This window comes from Pinus tabuliformis, chromosome 4_1 (genome assembly GCF_031772625.1).
Source record: "Pinus tabuliformis cultivar Carrire ecotype Pingquan chromosome 4_1, CPIR1, whole genome shotgun sequence".
Taxonomy (NCBI): domain Eukaryota; kingdom Viridiplantae; phylum Streptophyta; class Pinopsida; order Pinales; family Pinaceae; genus Pinus; species Pinus tabuliformis.
This window is the reverse complement of record NC_142303.1, coordinates 927,287,717-927,308,339: the sequence shown is the minus strand read 5'-3', so window position 1 is coordinate 927,308,339 and position 20,623 is coordinate 927,287,717. Positions and strand designations below refer to the sequence as shown.

At 37.6% G+C, this 20,623-nt stretch overlaps 1 protein-coding gene across 2 annotated transcripts in view; it reads left to right on the top strand.

Moving 5' to 3' along the window:
• Positions 1 to 18,203, top strand: part of LOC149179196 (methionine--tRNA ligase, cytoplasmic-like) — a 231,167-nt gene extending 212,964 nt beyond the window's left edge. For both annotated transcript variants that reach the window (XM_089420561.1, XM_089420559.1), the window contains 2 exons: positions 17,493 to 17,574; positions 17,727 to 18,203. In XM_089420561.1, coding sequence (XP_089276687.1) covers positions 17,493 to 17,574; positions 17,727 to 17,815 — 171 coding nt within the window. In that variant the 3' untranslated portion in view covers positions 17,816 to 18,203. The remainder of the gene's footprint in view (positions 1 to 17,492; positions 17,575 to 17,726) is intronic.
• The last annotated feature ends 2,420 nt before the right edge of the window (positions 18,204 to 20,623 follow it).

Genomic DNA, 20,623 nt, shown 5'->3' with positions numbered 1-20,623 from the left:
TTAGAATTTTTTTCCTTTAATTCTTTTGCACTTTAATAAAAAACAATATTTTATTATAGATAGTTAGAAAAAGTATCTTGATATTTAATCACCCTCTTTTGAATTGAAATATATATATATTGTAATTTAATATTATTAAACTTAATTACCAAATCAAAAGTCCCAAACCACGAAATAAGACTTGTGCAAAATGTCACAGAAAAGTATATAGACGATTGCATGGGGTTTTTGAACTATTTACCAAAATATGAGTGGGAAATTTAACAATGGCATGATAATAGCCAAATGGTAATGGAGGGCGGCGTTAAAGTCAACTGCAGGTGAGAGGTAGTGTCATGAAGAGAACCGATAGAAGAGTACAAACTATACTGTTGCACAGTCAGCACAAGGCGATGTTGGTAGATGGACCAACAATGGCAACTTGGATGATGTTGGCAGGCGGAAGGTTGCGACAGAGAAGAAGGTCGTAGATGCTTTAGTTAAGAAAGCCAATTGCACAACGGTGGAGAAGTCCGACTATAGTGGCTATGGCAACCAGTCAGGTGGCGACTAGGGCTTGCACTTTTTGGTTTTGTTTATTTTTACATTTTGATATATATATATATATATATATATATATATTTTTTTTTTTTTTTCAAATTTTTTCTTTCTTTTAATGGTCAAAGGCTTGATAGTAGAATGGAGGACATCCAAAAAAACTTTGTGTGGCTTAGTGTTGCAAGGGAGTGTCCCGCCCCCCTCGATTCCGCTCCCAATCCACGCTCTGGGTGGGAGCGACTCGGGAGTGGGTCGGGAGCGCGCTGCCTAAAAAAAATTTACGCTCCCTGCCATTTTCCAATTCAAACTAGGGAGCGTTGCTCGCATCGCTCCAGGAGCGATTTTTCTAACCTGGGTGCGGTCTGGAGCGATCGCTCCTGCTTGCTCCTGGCTGCGGTGAGCGGCGCTTGTGGAAAAAAAAGTGACGACCGACCGGGAAAAAAATCTGACAGCGACGAAAATAAGGGGAGGGAGGGAAGGGAGGGGAGGAGGGTAATATAAATAAACCCTCTCCCTCATATTCATTTAATTTTACATTTGAGAGAGTGTGAGAGAGAGCAAGAGAGTGAGAGAGTAAGAGAGTGAGAGAGCAAGAGAGAGCAAGGAGCAAGGAGAGGCATCCAAGGGGAGATTGGAGGCCAAAGAGGTAGGCTCTACACTCTATTCTAGAAATTTTTTTTTAATGTTCATTCCTAAATAAATAAATATTTTTTTTCTCTATTTCCCATTCCCATTCCCATTCCATTTTTTTGCAAATTCAAAACTTCAAATTTCAAACATCATGGTTATATTTCTTGGCATTTTCTTCTTCTTGGTCCCTTTTTTGGTTTTTATGGTGTTGGAGAGTAGAAAAAGGAGGGTTGAAAATGAAGAAGGGGATGAAGAAGTGGGTTATAGTGGATTTGATGAAAACCCTAGAGAGGAGTACCTTGGTGAGGAGGAGTTGGAGGAGAGTGAACATGAGTCAGCTCAAAAAACTAAACAAGGCCAAACCCCATTGTGGAAATATGTTAATAGGCCTGAAACAGGGAAAGGGGGTGGAACCACTAAATTTCTTTGCCCCCATTGCAACAATAATTACACAGGTTCATACACCCGTGCGAGAAAGCACCTCTGCGGGAAAAGATCATGGGATGGAGATAAACAAATAGGAATCAAAACTTGTACAGGTGTGTCAGCAGCAGATAGAGCCAAATACATAAGGGAAGAGGAGGAAGCCCAATACAAATCTAAAAAATCAAAGGGTTTCTTTGAACCAAGCTCACAATCACATGCACAAAGAACTCCTTCAGCATCCTCCCATGGCAGTGGATATGGAGGCACAAGGTCACCAAGTATAAGGCGTAGAACCATATCATATTTCCTTGATGAAGGGTGTATGAATGATGTGGATTCAAAAGTTTACAGGTTTCTCTATGCATGTGGGATACCATTCAATGTTCTTTGCTCACCTTATTGGCATGAAATGGTTTCTGCCATAAATGATGCCCCTAAAGGATACAAGAGCCTTGGGTATGACAAGGTTAGAACCGTTGGACTTGATCATGAAAAAGAAAAAAGATCACATTCTTTGAGTAGAATGAAAAATTCATGGACTGACCTGGGTTGTCCATTGTATCTGATGGATGGACAAATGTAAAAGGCAAGCAATTGATAAGTGTGATTGCTGTGTCTGTTAGTGGTGCCATCTTTCTTTCATCATATGATTACTCAGACAAGTTCAAGACCGACATCAACATTGCAAAACCATTACTTGAAACAATTGACCGTATTAAGCCATACAATGTCATCCAAGTCATCACTGATAATGCTCCTAATTGTAAGGCAGCGGGAGCAATTATTGAGGATAAATATCCCAACATATTTTGGTCTGGGTGTTTGGTTCATACAATGAACCTTTTGATGCATGATATTGTTAAGAACAAAAGTCAACAATACAAATGGATTGGTGATTTGTACAAGAGAGGCAAAGAAATGATAAAATTTATTACAAATCATAGCAATACCCATGGCCTTTTCCGCAGTCACTCAAGATTGGAGTTGTTGAAGATTGCAAAGACTAGATTTGGTAGCTATTACCTCACCTTTAGGTGCCTTTTGAAGGTAAGAGAGTCATTGGCTAGCATGGTATCAAGTCCACACTAGCAGGTATTAAAGAAAAGGGCTACAAATGCAGCTGACAGGCAAGGTTTTAAACAGGTGGAGGAGACCGCTCTTGATGGTATGTTTTGGGAACGTGTGAGGCAAGTATTGGAATTCACCAAGTCCATTTATCACATGATTCGGTTTGTAGATACAGATAAACCAGTGATTGGGGAGGTGTATGAGCAGATGGATACCATGTTGGGGCAAATAAAAGATATTGTTCATAAAGATGATCCCAACTTGTATGCAGTGATTCACAATTGTGTGTGTACACGGTGGGATAAACTTAATGTTCCACTACATGCCTTTGCGTATATCCTTACGCCAAAATACTACTCTGCATCTTGTTTGGGCCAACTTGCACCAGGGGGTGGGATTAGGGTCAAACCCCATGAAGAGGTTTCTACAGGATATTTGCAAGCATTAGACAAGTTGATACCTGACAGGGAAGAATGTGGTAGTTTGCGTCTTGAATTAGGCAAATACTTCAGTTGCACTAATTTGTTTGGTTCCTTCCATGCAATGGAAGATAGAGACAACTTTGATGCTCTCACATGGTGGGAAGCATATGGCGGCCAGGGACTTTTGCCAAAATTGGCAAAAAACGTTCTCTCACAGGTTGTAAATACTTCTTTTGCAGAGAGGTGTTGAAACACCTACAGCTTCATACATAATGTGAGAAGAAACAAACTCAACGAAAACCAGGCAGAAAGCTTGGTTTATGTGCACTACAACTTGAGGTTGTTGAGTCATTACTTGATTGGGCTTATGAGGATCCAACATATAAAATTTGGGACAGCGACCCATAGAATGATAATTTGGAGGATGGCACTATACATCTTGAACCACTGGAAGTGAAACTTATGAGAGAGGAAGATGAAGCAACAACCATGCCACCTCCACCATCCAGTAGCAGTGCTCGAGTTCCGAGTCTTGTTCCTTTGCTGTCGCAGCCTCCATCTACACCCTCACGTGGAGGGCATGTGCCTTTTGGTTCTGGTCGTGGGTCTGTGCGGGAGGAGACTCTTAGAAGACCACCACGACCTGCTCAGAAATTAGACATTTCTTGTGGCAAGGGCCACATGAAGTAGTAGATAATAGATTTACTTGTGTTTTGTAGTTTCTAGTAGTTTTCATAACTGTTGACTCTTTCATATTTATTATGATATTGTTTTGTAAACAATATATGACAATTTAAGTTTGAAGTTTGAAGTTGGCAATTATAACTCATTGATAATGAATTATGAATATGATGCTTCGTGGAAGTTGTTTCATTTCATCTCATTTTATAACATTTCATTTCATGTTAGATATTATTTCTTGTAATGGTTAAACTTAGCTTACAAGTACAACTTTGGTGATCAATGATGATAAATGTTATATATTGAATTTTCAATTTTGAAAGCTTGAAGTTGAATTTAAGATTGATGAATCATGATTCATGAGACTCAATATGTTGTATGTTACTAACTTGTGGACGTGGTTGACGAAGATTCTAACTTCTATATGATTGTTGTTATATGGTTCAATGATCAATCTATGTTTTTTTATGTTTTTTATATCTAATTCATCATTCTACATATTTTTGTTGACATATATGTATCAAAATGTAAAAAATATAATATATATATATATATTATATAAAAAACGCTCTGGGATTCGCTCCCAAACTAGGAGCTTCTGAAAATGTCACTCCCACACCCGTTTTCACTCTCGCGCCCAAGTAACACTGTGTGGCTAATAGCATAAATTGCAATAACAATGAACTTAATGAAGGGTTGATGGTCAAGGGCTAGATTAGACTGGTTAATGGTTGGGATCGAAGAACGAAGCTCAGATAACAATGTAGCGAACAAGGTTCGTATACTCGTGGATATTCAAAATATCAAGAATTTATAAATATCCATTATAGGAATAGTAATATTCATATATAAGAATGTTGAAATGTACAAGAGATATGATTGTTGTGGATACAAATGAGGGTCTTGTTTATATACATAGGTAGGTGCTTTTCATAAGGAGTCATGTCTTATGGGACATGCCCTTTTATAACTAATTATACTTTGTTAATTATTATTTATGTTATTTTATATATGATTTTGTTCATAACAATTATGCTTTTCCATTCTTTTAGCTGCATCAACCTCTAGGGTGGTGTTTTCAAACCCAACTCAAGGATGTGGATAAGAGAGTGCCAAATTCCAATGAACCAATGAAAAATTGGACCCGAAGAAAGGAGATGGTATCGAGGGCTTATAATGTGACATAGAAAGTGTTAAGTATGGTGAAGGGAGATTGAACACACTATTTCAATCCAAGTCTTCCAAGTAGTGCCCTTCCTATAAGCCTAAGGCCCTAGGGGAGGTCCCATTGGATGTTATATAAAAATTAATTATTCTGTAAACTATTAGTTTAATTAGGGCATAGGGCATGATCAAAGATTATGCGCATTCACCAAGAGGCACGTAGGGCTGTATTTAAGCACAAGCCTCTCACTCTGTAAAGCATTCTTTCATTTTTTATTATTAATAAAATATATATCTTTCTGATAATTGTTGAGTTCTTCTATATCATTTGGTATCAGAGCAGGTTAGCTCCCCAGACCCTATCACTGTTCGATCCGCTACCATCATACCTTTCGCTGTCGATGTACCTGTCTTAAGCCTGCTGCTTGCTTTGTCGTCCAACCAGCTCATCCACGATCCACGACCATCACCGTTGCCATCATCGCTACCTGCCTCCACACTGTTTCCCTGTCAGTCATTTCGCTGTCATCCGTTCCCTTCTCCCCCTTCGCATTCCTGTCAACCTGCTGATGTCTGTTGTTCCTATTCAAACTTCCGTCTGTGCCCCCGTCATGTCTTTGTTCCTATTCAAACTTCTGCTAGCTAACTACTGTGGACTCTCCGACAGCCTTCCCGTGCACTCTTGCATCCCTGTCTAACTATCAACGATGTCATCGTGCCCTGTCCCATCGCCATCCACAACTTTTTTTTCTGCTGGTCGAAACGACATGCCATTCCGTCGTGGATTCCACCATTCTCTCCTCTCTCGTGAATCCCAACCATGTCCTTGTCTTGTTCGCCATAACCGGAACCTAATTACATATTATAATTATATAATATATAGTTGTATAATTAGATATTATATAGTTGTATAATTACATATTATATAGTTATATAATTACATAAAATTATTATAAAGTCATTTTATTATATATATATATATATATATATATATATATATATATATATATATATTAGGTCAATTTAAAAAAAATTATTATTACGTTGGACAAGTATACCCCACCTCATACACGCTCGATGGCTACATCAATGTCGATGGCCGATTTCAATAAAAAAATGATAGAACTTGAGGCTAAGGTGACCAAACATGGCAACAAAATCGAGGCACTGCAGGACACAACAAAGAGAATAGAGAGTCAACTCGAGGAGAACAAGAATGAATTTAAAAAGGATCAGGCAGACCTTTCAGTTAAAGTGGATAAAGCGATGGTGATGTTGACCTGTATTTGTAACACTATGAAGATTACACTCGATCAAATACCCCAGAATAATGAAGCTACTCAACATCTCAATTCTTCAGATTACTCGTCAGATTCATGAGAAGCTCGAGTCTCCAAAGACATCTTCCACACCTAATGAAGGAAATAGTAACACAAATTTTGAAAATAGGCAACTCTAGAATCCATACACCAATATGTTGTTTTCAGCTCTGCCAATAGCAACATATCAATGAAGAGCAAAGCGTGAGCTATCCAAATTTAACGATAATGAAAAATGCAAAGTTGCTTGGTTCAATAAAGCAAAAGAATATTTTGAGATTTATGGTATTGACAACGATGACGAAAAGATTAGGCATGCTTCTATTAAAATGGAAGGCGAAGCATATAATTGGTATATGTGGTGGAAAAAGATGACACTTGCAATCAGTTGGAGGAAATTCAAAAATGAGTTCTTTAAAAGGTTCCATGGTGTCAAGGAAGAATAATTCTTCTCAACACTCACTAGATTACAACAAAAGGGAGATGTGGATGATTACACTCTAGAATGGGAGACTTTAGCAACACGAGTACTTGGATTATCTAAAACTCGTCTCATTCAATTGTACACCTCGGGACTTAAACCCCATCGACAAGCAGAACTTGAGCTTCATGACATTACCTCGATAGAAGTAGCAAGACAAAAAGAAGAAGTTGCTGAAAAGAAATTTGAAAAGATGCTGTGGCCAAAGGCTGAAAGAGTATATTCGAGACGAAGATTTCCCCAGTTTGCGAACTTGGATAATACAAAATATGTTCCACCACATCTTCGTGAAGGAGACAAAACTAACGTGGAAATGCAAAGGATGAAAGAGGGCAAGTGCAAATGTTGTGGTGAAAAGTGGGACCCTAAACATAGGTGTGCTAAAGGAAAAGAGACCAAGAACTTGTATAAATGTGAAGCAATTAATGATTCAGGCAATGATGAATTAGAGATGGAAGAAATCGAAGACGCCCTAGAATTCTCTCCAGAACTAGATGATGAGAGAATTCTGCAAGTATCATTATCAGCTATGACAGGTATATCACAACCCTAGACATTAAAGTTAAAAGAACATATCAAGAAGAACAATGTGATGGTTCTGGTCGACACCGGTAGCACCCACAATTTTTTTGACTCAACCATGGTGAAGAGACTCAACATTTGCTCATTTCCCATGCCCAACATGAAGGTTATGGTAGCTGACAGTAAAAAAATTGAAAAGGTAGGGAAATGCCATAAAGTCAAATTGCAGATTCAAGACTTAAATTTAGAATCCCCATTCTACACTGTACCATTAGGTGGAGTGGATATGGTCTTAGGTATTCAATGAGTACTTCAATGAGTACAAACCCTCGATACTTACTCTGCCAACCATCAAAAGCAATTTATAAAATTTAAATGGGAAGGACAAAAATACAAATTACATGGATTCCAGCCACCTGAAAATAAATTGTATCATCATCCCAGATGATGAAAATGATTTGGAAGGGAGCACCAGCTTATCTAGTATAGTGTCATCAGTTAGAAATGTTAACTTCAAATATGGTCAATGAAGAATCACTAGAAGTATAGGAGCTAATTCAAAAACATGAAAAAGTATTCCAAGACCTGCCAATGAAGACACTGCCTAAAAGAGAAATCGAGCATACAATAGAAGCTAAGTTACCTAACACGTGGATTCGGGATTCGACAGATATGGGGATTCGAGTGTCGGATACAAACACGTTGACCCCCCGGAACAAGATACGTTCGGATACGTTATATATTATTTTATTTATATATATATTTATATATATATATATATATATATATATTAAATATTAGATATTTCTTACACAAATTCTCATTCATGATACAAATTCATTGATTTCAAACATAGATCTTCATCTAGATGTAAGTTTTACCATTTACAAAGTAAGTTAGTAACATTATGCATAGTGATAATACATACAAAATTCAAATACAATTGTAATTTGTGACATGTCACTTAAATGATAAATTATAAATTCTGAATTCATAATACATATTCAATTCATCAATGATCCAATAGGAGAAAGACAAGATAGTAAGATAAAGACACTGACAGTTGTAGTTTTCTCATTAAGTCATCAAAATCAAAACGTGTTACATAGGTAGTGTGATGCCAATGGCAAATAGAAACAGAAAATACAAAACAACTACAAGTATACAAGCCTCCAGGCAGTAGGTAGCTTGTTAGAAAATCATATATTACGGAGCAATGGAACACATAAAATATTGCAAAAATATAAACACAGAAAACGCATAGAACAAGAGAGACACAGATATACGTGGTTCACCCAGTTTGGGCTACGTCCATGGAGAAACAACCAGTCCTTCCTTTTATATTATCCAGCAAACTGAAGAGATACAACCTACAACAGATCCGCTATAACACCCTCTTCGCTCTCAATCTCCTCTCTCTTTCTCACTCAGAATACAGATCTACATAGATGCAATACAATTCCCTCATATATAGTGAGGGGTTGCCTTCTAGGGCAAAAAACCCTAAATTAAACATAACTTCTACCGTCAGATCTCCGCTTAATGAACGGCTCAGATTGACTAGAAATTACTATACTTTTACAAGGTAATTTTACATCTATTCTTAGCTTCGAGGGCGCTGCCCCCTCGACCCCCTCGACCCCCCCTGTAGCGAATATTTTACGGGCGGCGTTGCCGCCCCATTTCGAACTGGGGTCCAATGTGGCGATACCTTTGAATACAAAAGATAATCAGGCTCCACACCCAACATAGCTCATGACTCATGAATCATCAATCCTCATAGTCATCATCAAAATCAACATCACTGTCCTCATCATCATGGTCACCACTTCTCTCCTCTGCTGCATCCTCCTCCCTTGTATCCATAGTCATCTTTGCATTTGCTGGTGTGGAGGATGACCCCTCTACAGTATCACCATCATCAAATCTGATAGGCTCTAGCACTAGATCATTGAGATCCATGTTGGCCAATGCCAACTCAACACTATTGTCCAGTCCAGACCCATGTCATCAAGAAAGACATCCCACATCTTTGTCTTTCCCTTCAACCACTCTTCTGTCTGCCTGTAAATAAGACGAAGGTTGGTGTGCACATACACCGTTGTCTCTGCCCTGGACTGCTCAAGCCTACTCTTCTTAACATTATACAAATTCCCATATGTGCTCCAATTCCTCTCGCAACAAGAGGATGAAATCACCCGAGAGAGGAGCCTCATGGCTAATTGTTGTAGAGGGCTTGTTGCCCCATGATTTGCCCACCAAGAATAGGGCTTCTTAGCCCCCCTGTCTCTAATCAGATCATATCCTCCTAATCGACCACTGCCAGTGGAAAACTTTGCAAAGGCATCCTCTACCTCATCAAGCAATGCTCTATCTTGAAAAACCTGTCTGAATGCATCTTTCCTCCCCTATGAGATTTTCCCATCCATGTGAGGGAATTTGCGGGAAGGTCCACCATTCAGCCACTCATGGTTGCAGTATTTTGGGTTCAATGAGTGAGCCAGACAATGTAAAGGTGTGTAATTCTTGCCCCATCTGCTGACAAGATATCCTGTATAGTGGTGAAGAAGGCTTCTGGTGATGTCTCGTACTTGGGGCACTCACTCTGTAAAAGAATGCTCCTCACAAACTCAATCATGGAATCCCATCCCTCATAAACCTCTCCTAGGATGGGTTGGTCTGTATCTGCAAATTGAAGCAAAGAAATGATAACGTCCATGATAAGTAGATCTACCCTCTCCCACCAAGCATCATCTAGCACTGTGTCCTTCACCAGTTTAGAGGCTACTTGATCTGTCTTTCTCCAAAAAGACCAAAACGCTGAAATAACCATGGCCCCAAGAGTGGTCTTGACCTCCCTCAACCTCTTCAACATGATGAATGAAGAGGCAAACCGTGTACCTGCAATCTTCAACAATGCTAAATTGCTGTACTCCTTGTAGATAGTGAGGGCATTTGTATGATTTTGTACAAAGTTATGGATATGTCGTGCATCCTCAATAATATTACTAATCCAAAGCACATCAGAAGAATGGATTTCAATGCTAAGTTCAATGAATGGACAATGCAGGGTGTCCAAAACGCTCGTGGATATTTAGCTTCCACAATCATGCCAGTAGCCTTGCAAACAGGTGCATTATCTATAATGATTTGCACACGAGAATCAACACCTACATCTTCAATAACTTTAATAAACAATTTACCCATATGTTGTGCATCCTTGTATTCTCCAAGTGTATCCACTGCTTTCAAGAAAACTGGACCATTCAAGGAAGACACCATGAAGTTGATGAGTGGGTGCCGTGTTGGATCTGTCCATCCATCAGAAACAATGCTAACCCCAGATGTTGGCCATGATGCTTTAATAGGCTCAAGCATTTTTTGCACCTCTTTTTTTGCCTTCGCCAAGAATTTGGTTCTAAGCTTCTCTGAACCAGGAGGCACATACCCTAATGGAGCCCCTTGAGTTAGAGCTTGACACATCTCAATAAATAGAGGTGAGCGTGCAACATTAAAGGATATGAAGTTTTGATAGAAAAAGAAGGCAATGTTGAGATCAAGCTTTTCCTGTTTCTCCTTTTGAAAAATCTTGTCCCTTGAACCAAGTGAAATTGCCTTTCTTTTTGCTGCTTGTCCCCCACTCGAACTCTCAAATGGGAATTTGTTGCTGCCTTTCCTAAACTGGAAGGGGGTCATCATTCTTGGTTTTATTTTTATTTTGTAGCCACATTTTCCATACCAACATTGGACTCTCTTTCCATTTCTTTCCTCTTTGGTAAAGGCACTTTTGTACAAGCTCCAACTCCACAACCTGGTAAAGCCAACAAATGGTCTTTCACATGGAAATATGTGCTCGTGAAAGTATTGTGGCAAAAGTTGCATCTCCAATTCACATTGCCTCCTCCCTTCACCTTGCTACTTGGCCCTTGCTCTCTTGTGACATATTTCCACAAGGGATATTTCTCAATGTTACATTGAGGAGGATGTCTTCCCTCAACATTACTTGTAATAGAGGGAATTATTGCAGCAGACTCTGATGAAATTGGGGGAGGAGGGGCATCTCCAATGGGGACATTCTTCCCCTTCCTTTGCCCCTTCCCTGCTGCCTTTGATTGAGCCATGAATACTGTAAAAAAATAAACCAAAAATGCACAAATTTGTAAAAGAAATGCATATGCAAACTGCTGTAATAAAAATGCAAAAAAAATAGAGAGGAAATGCACTTACCTGTTGCTTGAATCTCCTTGAAAACGCTCCCACAACCTTTGCTCCTTGCTCCAACACACTCACAACAAACCCACAACTCACCCACAACAAAATAGAGAAGAGAAAGTGAAATAAAACAACAACAAAATCACCTTTTTAAGGCCGCGCGGGTGACTTTTTCCGGATTCGTGTCCAGAAATCGGGACACGTCATGTCCGATTGGGACACGATCCAGATTCGATCGTGTCCCAATCGGACACAACGTGTCTCGATTTCCAGACATGATTTGCAAGAATCATGTTGGATTCGACGGATTCGCGACACGTCGACCATTTTGAACAAATCCGGTTTCATAGAATAGAAGTCAAAGCAGGATCAAATCCCATCAACATCAAACCATATCGATATCCACATCATCAAAAAAAGAAATTGAGAGATTAGTCCAAGATCTTTTAAGGTATGGCATCATCTCAGAAAGTAAAAGTCCTTATGCTTGTCTAGTTGTATTAGTTCGAAAGAAAGATGGATTGTTCAGATTATGCATCGATTATCGAGGGCTAAACAAAATAACAATTAAAAACAAGTTTCCAATTCCTTTTATTGATGAAATGTTGGATGAACTACATGGTGCTAAATACTTGTTCAAATTGGACCTAAGGTCAGGATATTACCAAATCAGAATAAGATTGGAAGATGTAGCAAAAACTGCGTTCCGAACACATGAAGGTCATTATGAGTTTAAAGTAATGCCTTTCAGTTTAACCAATGCAACAACAACATTCCAAGCTACTATGAACGAGCTATTCCGTCCATATTTAAAGAATTTTGTGTTAGTGTTCTTTGATGGCATTTTAATTTACAGTAAAACTTGGAAGGAGCATGTACAACATTTGGAGAAAGTTATTACTGTGTTGGAAGAGCATCAGTTCTATGCCAAGAAGTCCAAATGCACTTTTGGGAAGGAAGAAGTAGAATATCTCGGACTTGTAATATCCAAGGAAGGAGTAAAAGTAGATCCTAATAAGATCAAGGCTATAAGGGAATGACCCAAACCAGTTAATATCTCCAAGCTAAAAGGATTCTTAGGGTTGACTGGGTATTACCAAAGATTTATTAAAAACTATGCCCATATAACCACACCCCTATTGAACCTTGTAAAGAAGAACTCATTTCAATGGAATCATGAAGCAGAAAAGTGTTTTGAAGACTCTAGAGAAGTTATGTCTATTGCCCCTGTATTGGCAACTCTAGACTTTTCAAAACCATTTATAATTGAATGTGATGGTTCAGGTTTTGGCATAGGAGCAATACTAATGCAAGATGGTCACCCAATCACATTTCAAAGCAAAAAGCTCAATAAGCACGAACGTCTCAAGTCTATATACAAGGAAATGCTTGCTATTATGCACGCATTAGCCAAATGGAGACAATATCTATTGGGAAGTAAGTTCTTAATACAAACAAATCATAATAGTCTTCAACATATGGATAGAAAAAATCACTACCTTTGACATGGATATATTACATAAGAAAGGGAAAGATAATGTAATAGCTAATGCATTGTCAAGGAAAGACGAAGAACCATCATTACTTGCAATTTCAGTGGTTGTCCCCGAATGGCTTAATGAGATTCAAAGTGAATATGCAAAAGACCTAGAAACAAGTGCTATAATCGATAATCTTCCTTAGAATTCAAGATTTGAATGGAAGAACGATCTATGTTACAAGGGAAGAATTTATCTGAATGCAGATTCCAAATTTAAAGCCAAGGTTCTCAAAGAGTAACATGATTCGTTGTCAACCAAACATATAGGATTTTCTAAAACCTACTATAACGCACAACAACCATTCTTTTGGAAGGGAATGAGTAAGGATATTCAAAAATATGTAGCCGAATGCGACAAATGCTAGAGGAACAAAAATGAAAATATTATGACACCTGGACTACCTCATCCCTTCAACATCCCAAATCAGAAATGGGAGGAAATATCAATGGACTTTATCGAAGGTTTACTTGTGTCTGACAACAAGGATAAAATTCTTGTAGTAGTCGACAAACTCGCCAAGTGTGCTCATTTTATTGCAATGAGGAAATCGGACTCCGCAAAGCAAATCGTTGAGATATTTTGCAAAAATGTTTACAAATTACATGGATTTACCAAGGTCACTGTTAGCGATAGAGATGCGAAATTTAAGGGTAATTTTTGGAAGGATTTTTTCAATCATATAGGAACCTACCTCAACATGAATTCAACTTACCATCCTCAAGTGGATGTCCAAACAGAGGTTGTCAATAAATGTTTAGAAGCCTATTTATGTTATGCCATAGACAAACAAAATAAGTGGGTTCAATGGTTACATCTCGCTGAATGGTGGTACAATTCCACTTACCACGTCGGCAAAAATGACTCATTTTCAAGCTTTGTATGGTTACGAACCTTTGAAATGGAAGGACTTTGCTATCATCGAGACGAAGTTGCCAACTGTTAAAAACCAGTTAGAAGAAACCCAAAAAGTCGTCTGAACTCTAAAAGAAAATCTAAATAAGAAAGGAATCGTATGAAGCAGGAAGCTGCCCGAAATAGAACCGAAAGAGAATTTTTAGTTGGAGACTGGGTATTTGTCAAACTTCAAAAGCAGCAGTCTTTAAAACAAAAAGGAAAAAATAAATTGGCACCAAGGTTTTATGGACCATATTAGATCAACAAAAAAGTCAGCCAAGTCGCATACAATTTAAGGCTTCCTGATAAAATTCGTGTTCACAATGTCTTCCATGTATCCTGTCTCAAAAAGGCACTTGGTGAACATCAATCAACACAGACAACACTTCCGACTTTAGATGACGAAGGAAGGGTTATTCTATAGCCAGAAGGTATCATATCATGTAGGGAAAGGAAGCTACGATCGCGAGTAATCAAAGAGTACTTGATCAAGTGGAAGGACTTACCAAAAGAAGAAGCTTCTTGGGAGACTGAGGCGTTTTGTCAACAACATCCGTCGTTACATATGCTTTGAGGACAAAGCATCTTTTTGAGAGGAAGGCAATGTTATATAAAAATTAATTATTCTATAAACTATTATTTTAATTAGGGCATAGGGCATGATCAAAGATCATGCCCATTCACCAAGAGGTACGTAGGGCTGTATTTAAGCCTGGGCCTCTCACTCTGTAAAGCATTCATTCATTTTTGATTATTAATAAAATATATATCTTGCTGATAATTGCTGAGTTCTTCTGTATCACTGGACTAGTGTTAAAAATTAACCCCCTGGTAAGGTGAGAGAATAGATTTATAGTCAAGATCAGTCACTCATCTAGATTAGCCATTTATCCATACAAAATGCCCAAAACATTGAGTAAAAGCACCCGATTACAAAATGATCAAAGTACCTATTGAGTGGTAGCCCACCTTAATTCAAGAGGAATGCGGTATGGTAAGAGATGTAGTGACTGGTGTAGATGGTGAAGGGATGGGCATGTCATCATCATTAAGGTAATGTGTAGGGTTGTTGGCTGTTTGGCTGTCCAAAATAAGAGAAAAGTTTTCTCCTATGGGGGTTCCCCTTTTTGGTGGGTAACAATGTCCATGCAATTCCTCAATTCTTCCCTTTAATCTCTCTTCCTTGCAATATCAAGAATTGAGTTCTTTGTAATAAGAACAGTGGGTGGGGTAGTTGTAGTGAAAATATCCACTTCTAGTGTTAAAAATTAACCCCCTGGTAAGGTGAGAGAATAGATTTATAGTCAAGATCAGTCACTCATCTAGATTAGCCATTTATCCATACAAAATTCCCAAAACATTGAGTAAAAGCACCCGATTACAAAATGATCAAAGTACCTATTGAGTGGTAGCCCACCTTAATTCAAGAGGAATGCGGTATGGTAAGAGATGTAGTGACTGGTGTAGATGGTGAAGGGATGGGCATGTCATCATCATTAAGGTAATGTGTAGGGTTGTTGGCTGTTTGGCTGTCCAAAATAAGAGAAAAGTTTTCTCCTATGGGGGTTCCCCTTTTTGGTGGGTAACAGTGTCCATGCAATTCCTCAATTCTTCCCTTTAATCTCTCTTCCTTGCAATATCAAGAACTGAGTTCTTTGTAATAAGAACAATGTGTGGGGTAGTTGTAGTGAAAATATCCACTTCATGCCCTAGGATTTTGGCAAGGTGGTATTTCATGGGGGTGATTTTGCCAAACATTTCCATTCCACATAGCTTGCAACTCTCCTTTGTTCTATTATTTCCCTCACACGGTTCACCATACTCCCACATTGGGTCCAATGGCTTTTGCTGTTTTGTGGAGCACTGTTTAAATTTCTAAAATTTGAACCTATGACGCAACAAATGTGGGAATTCATAATCCAAATTCACATAAAACACTATTGAAAGAAGTTGTCACTGATGTCAAACACTGTCCAAATGAAAGAGAAAGTTACATATTCAAATATAGCATATGTCGAAGTATTGTTTTTGGATTTTTGATGCCCCATTTGGATACCCTCTTTGAATGAAGTTCTTGAAAGTCATGTAGACGAGGCCAAAATGAAAATAAAACTAAGGGAACAAAATTGCCTTATGAATAGGATACGAGGAAATGGCTATTTCTCCTGTAAAATGTTTTAGTACACTGAAAAGACAGCATGAAATTCATCCATGGCTTCTCAAAGCTAAGAGGGCTGTGCCATTTTCTGAGCAACAATGCACAAGTGGAGCAAGGAGGGCTTCAGAAGAGCACAGGGGACTTGAATGTGTGATGAATTTGTGTTGCAGAACCTGCAAATGCCGCATAGAGTGAGCATCAGCTCACACGTGCCACACAAGGAGAGGCCAGAACTTGCATGTGCTGCATGATTTGGTGCTGGGACGCACATGCCCTGTGGAGGAGAGCTTCAACAGGTGTGCATGTGTAGTAGACCTGCACTAAAGTGGATGTACAGGTCTTGGGATATAGATCAGAATTTTCAAGGAGCCAAATTCTAGGTTCAATTGCTGTAAATTTCTGTATTTCTCTGTAGGCCATTTTTTTTTGTAAGGGATCACTTATTTTAAGAAATCAAAGTGAAGGATAAATTGGAGGGTTTATAATTTTCTGCTGTGTGATTGATTTTCTACTTGTGCTTCTGCTGTCAATTTTTTCTGTTAAAAATACCAGTGTATTTTATTCAGTACTTTCAGAAAATAATATAATGGGTTAAATAAATTTCTGGATTATAAACATTACTTGGGATATAAATTAGATCTGGTATTAGGAAATTAACAGATCTTTGATTTTCCCTCTTTCTTGGATGATATGAGAACATTTGACTTCTTGTTTTATGTCTTGAGTTGGTCTAACGTTCTGATGATTTTTCCTTTTGTATCTTCATTGCAATAATGATTTGTCATCTTGATTTTTGTTGTTTAAAGTGATAGGAAACTATGTAGGATCAAGGATATTTGCAGAAACACAAATTTTCAATCTTTTGATTTTGCTGCATTGCTTGTAAAGGATATCAATGTGTTGGCAAGAAAGTGCACGAGTGCTTGGAGAATTCCGCAGAAACCAAGAAATGATTTTTGTTCTCTCTTATGTAAATCATTCTGATGTTTGTATGTTAGTTGTCTTATATCTTGAATGTTATAACCATGGTGGTCCCTTCTGGCTTACGCAGTTGTTTAAAATCAATTTGGGTTCCTCATTTGCTATTTGCTTGTACGTTTTTTTTCTGAACTAATATCTTTCACACTGTTAGATACTTTCTACTGGTTCCTTGAGCCTGTTCGCCATTATGCCATGTGCCCTCCATACCATGTGCCCCTTCTCTAGTCCTATTATGTCTCAAATGTTGGAGTTCAAATATTTGGCACTGTATAATTCAATGCTTTAACTCCAGCTCCTGGTGTTTCTCTTAACCTTATTGCCCTCCATTGATTCTATGATCATGTTGAGTAACTGTACCACAACTATTGACTCTATTTTCATGTTAAGCTTCATTGTGTGTCAATATATAATCAGTAGAATTTATCTTTAAAAGTTGCACTTTAATATGTTGGGCAGGCACAGGAAGAAACTTTAAATCCAGTGAAGCAACTTAGTTCGAAAGTGTGGGAGAAGATAATTTTATTGCTTAAGGTGGAAGGTGAGATCAGCAAAATTCTTAGAGTCTTTGGCTTTGAATATGCGACAAAAGACAATGTAAATAGCTGCAGTAGCTAGTTTATTTGTGCTATTTCTGAAATATTTTAATATAAAAACTCAACTAACTGCCACCTGTGATATTTTATTGAGCAGCTGGAATAGCCAAATTTGACAGCAAACCTTTAGTGACATCGACTGGATCTGTGAAAGTACCTGAAATATCATATGGCTCTATTCATTAACTATAGGTTTCATCTCCCTTTTTTCTATGAATATATATCTGGCAGGCTTGTTAGGAGACAAGAAAAGTTCTTGTGCCCCCAGTTTGCTATTTTCAATGGCTGGAAACTCGAAGTTTATAAGTTTTTTTAGGAAGATACTGTGCCATTCTTTTAGACAGAATTTGTCTTTGGATGGTTACAGTTGATCACATTAAGTGAACAGCTTTTGGCCGAAAAGCGTGGATTAGTTATCGTGTCAGATATCTGAAATATTTTATGGTCTGCACGATTCAGAATTACATTGACTCCCTGGATGAATGCACTGGACTCCATTTGTTACCAAATTTTTACTGAGTTGTAACTTTCATTATTCCACCTAGTTTGAAATGTTTTCTCGTTTAGAATGTAATTATTTTCTCTCTTAATTTTTTCCGGTTAGGTAGTATGGAATCTCAGCGAATTTTATGTTGTAGCTATTTCAGTGTTCATTATCTTAAATTTTGAATCATATTCATTTGGTGCATCTTGCTAATTTATTTCACTTGCAAAGTACATAATTAAATAATGCTGGCCTTCTAGAAAATTAACCAGGCCAGGCAATTGAAAGACCTTTATATTTGGAATTTGAATTTACATTCCTCTATAAAAATTTGTTAATGCTTGAAGTCACATGTAGATTATATTATATATATATATATATAATTTTCCTCTTTATTTGTACCTTCCTTTCCGTGTAGCTGTTGCTTGTTGGAGTTCATTATAATTGCAATGTAATGATGATGCTTGTTAACGGTTTAAGCATAATATTAGAGTCGAAAATATTACTTGATGCTGTAATTTTCTGTTTCTACATGCTGAATCGTTCTTGGCAAACAATATCTTCCTTGACTAACTGTCAATGTTTGTGTTTCCCTCCATTATCCAACTTCTAATTTCAGACAAGGAGGATTTTTAGATTTTGAAGCTTTGCAGATGAAATTAGGGGCATTGTGGCTAGAGAAGTAGGATTTAGAGTTTTTGAAAACTGTATACCGTCTTACTTTGTGCTCCATCCCAGGTCTATATTTTAGCGTAAATCTCATTCAGCTGCCGTCACTGGAATTTATTATACTAATAAATTCTATTTTATATAGTATGCCGATATTAAAAAAGTGCACGGAGCTACATAATTACTCTTTAAGACGGAAAAAACTAAGGATAAGATTTAATTAGTTGTAAAATGTTTGCGAAATGTCAGCCATACGAAGGATCATATTTATGTACTAGTAAAATGTTTGACAAATGCTATAGCCATTATGGACCCATCGCTGTAAGTATAGCATTGAAAATGTTGACCTCTACATCAGATGACATTGGTAAGAAATTTTAAGATAAAAAATAGATTTGATTGTAGAATACACAACAAAGCCATTGATTATTATTAGATGTCACATGAGTACCTGGCATTGGACATGGAGGACACAGAAATACAAGTATTTGACTACAAGTATTTGACATGGGACATGCCAATTCAAAAAATAGGGCAGAGAGGAAAGATGCACTGCGACATCTTTAGAAAGTGTTGAAAGGTCCATTGTCTCTATTTTGCTTTGAATATGTTGAACATCATTTGACCATATGCAGTTGTCTATCGGTGGATTTGTCATCTTGAAATGCTCTTCTTTTAAAGTTCTTGGATTTTCTAGTTGGTCATTGGAAAACTTTGAACATGCGTTTTTTGAATGCCCTAATAGATGATCAGGGTGCTTTTAAAGATCTAATAGAATTTTTTTTAAAGTGCCAGATGTTGAAGAAAATGTAACTAGGTTCGGTTTTCATAAATGTACCTTTGATATTTGTATTTATTCAAGAAAAGAAATATTATTTTTTTTATGTTTATCAATGAGTTTGTTGCTCATTGAAATAGGTCTAACACATGTCAAAGTGCTATAGGTGAGTCAAAGAGTCAAGAAAATGTTGAAGACCCTTAAGGGCATGTTACACCAACATCTTGTGTTCTTGTTCTTATGTTTTTGGTAGCAATTTGATGAAGTAAACACGCATGAATAAGAAGAGAAAAAGATTAAGCTAACAAGATAAATTGTAAAAGAGCTTCACAAATTGTTATGAAGTCTAGAAGAATCCTCTTTCTCATTGCCCTAGATTCTTCAACACTTCATAGTTTATCAAAGTCTTCAAGCATTGAAAGCTTTTCATTGAACAATGTTGATAATGTTACTGACCAAAAGTGGGTGACTCCATAGGAGAAACTTTTCTCCTAAAATCTCTTCCAGCCGGCCAACCAACAACCCCCAACAACCACTACAAGTTGATGATGATGTTGTTGGAGAATGTAACTATTTTCGGTCTTCAAAATGTACCATTATGTATTTTATGTAAAAAACAAAAGAAAAGGAAAAAAATAACTCTTATTATTTTTCTAGACAAGCATGTTCTTCATGCTTTTAGGTTTGTGAGTCAAAGTCCTATTTGGATCCATTGTAAAAGAAAAAAAATATGTAATTTTGGGTGAGAAACCTCTCTAGGTGCGAAGTTGGCCTACATGTCAAGTCGGCCTTGCCCCAATGGACATGTCTATTCACACCCCCTTTGAACTATATAAATAAAGGGAAGATGGAGCTCATTTGGACAAACACACTTGATGAATTGTGATATGAAATATTGCAGAAAACACAAAGAAGTGGGGGGTCGAAGTTTGAAAGAGGATATTTTTTTGAGCTAGAGTTTGTGAAAGATCTGCCTTGGTATATCATTTGTTGTTGGTCTCTTGCTAAGAAATCTACTGGAAAGGAGGGTTTGACTTGGCATTTAGTGGAATTTTTTGTGGTT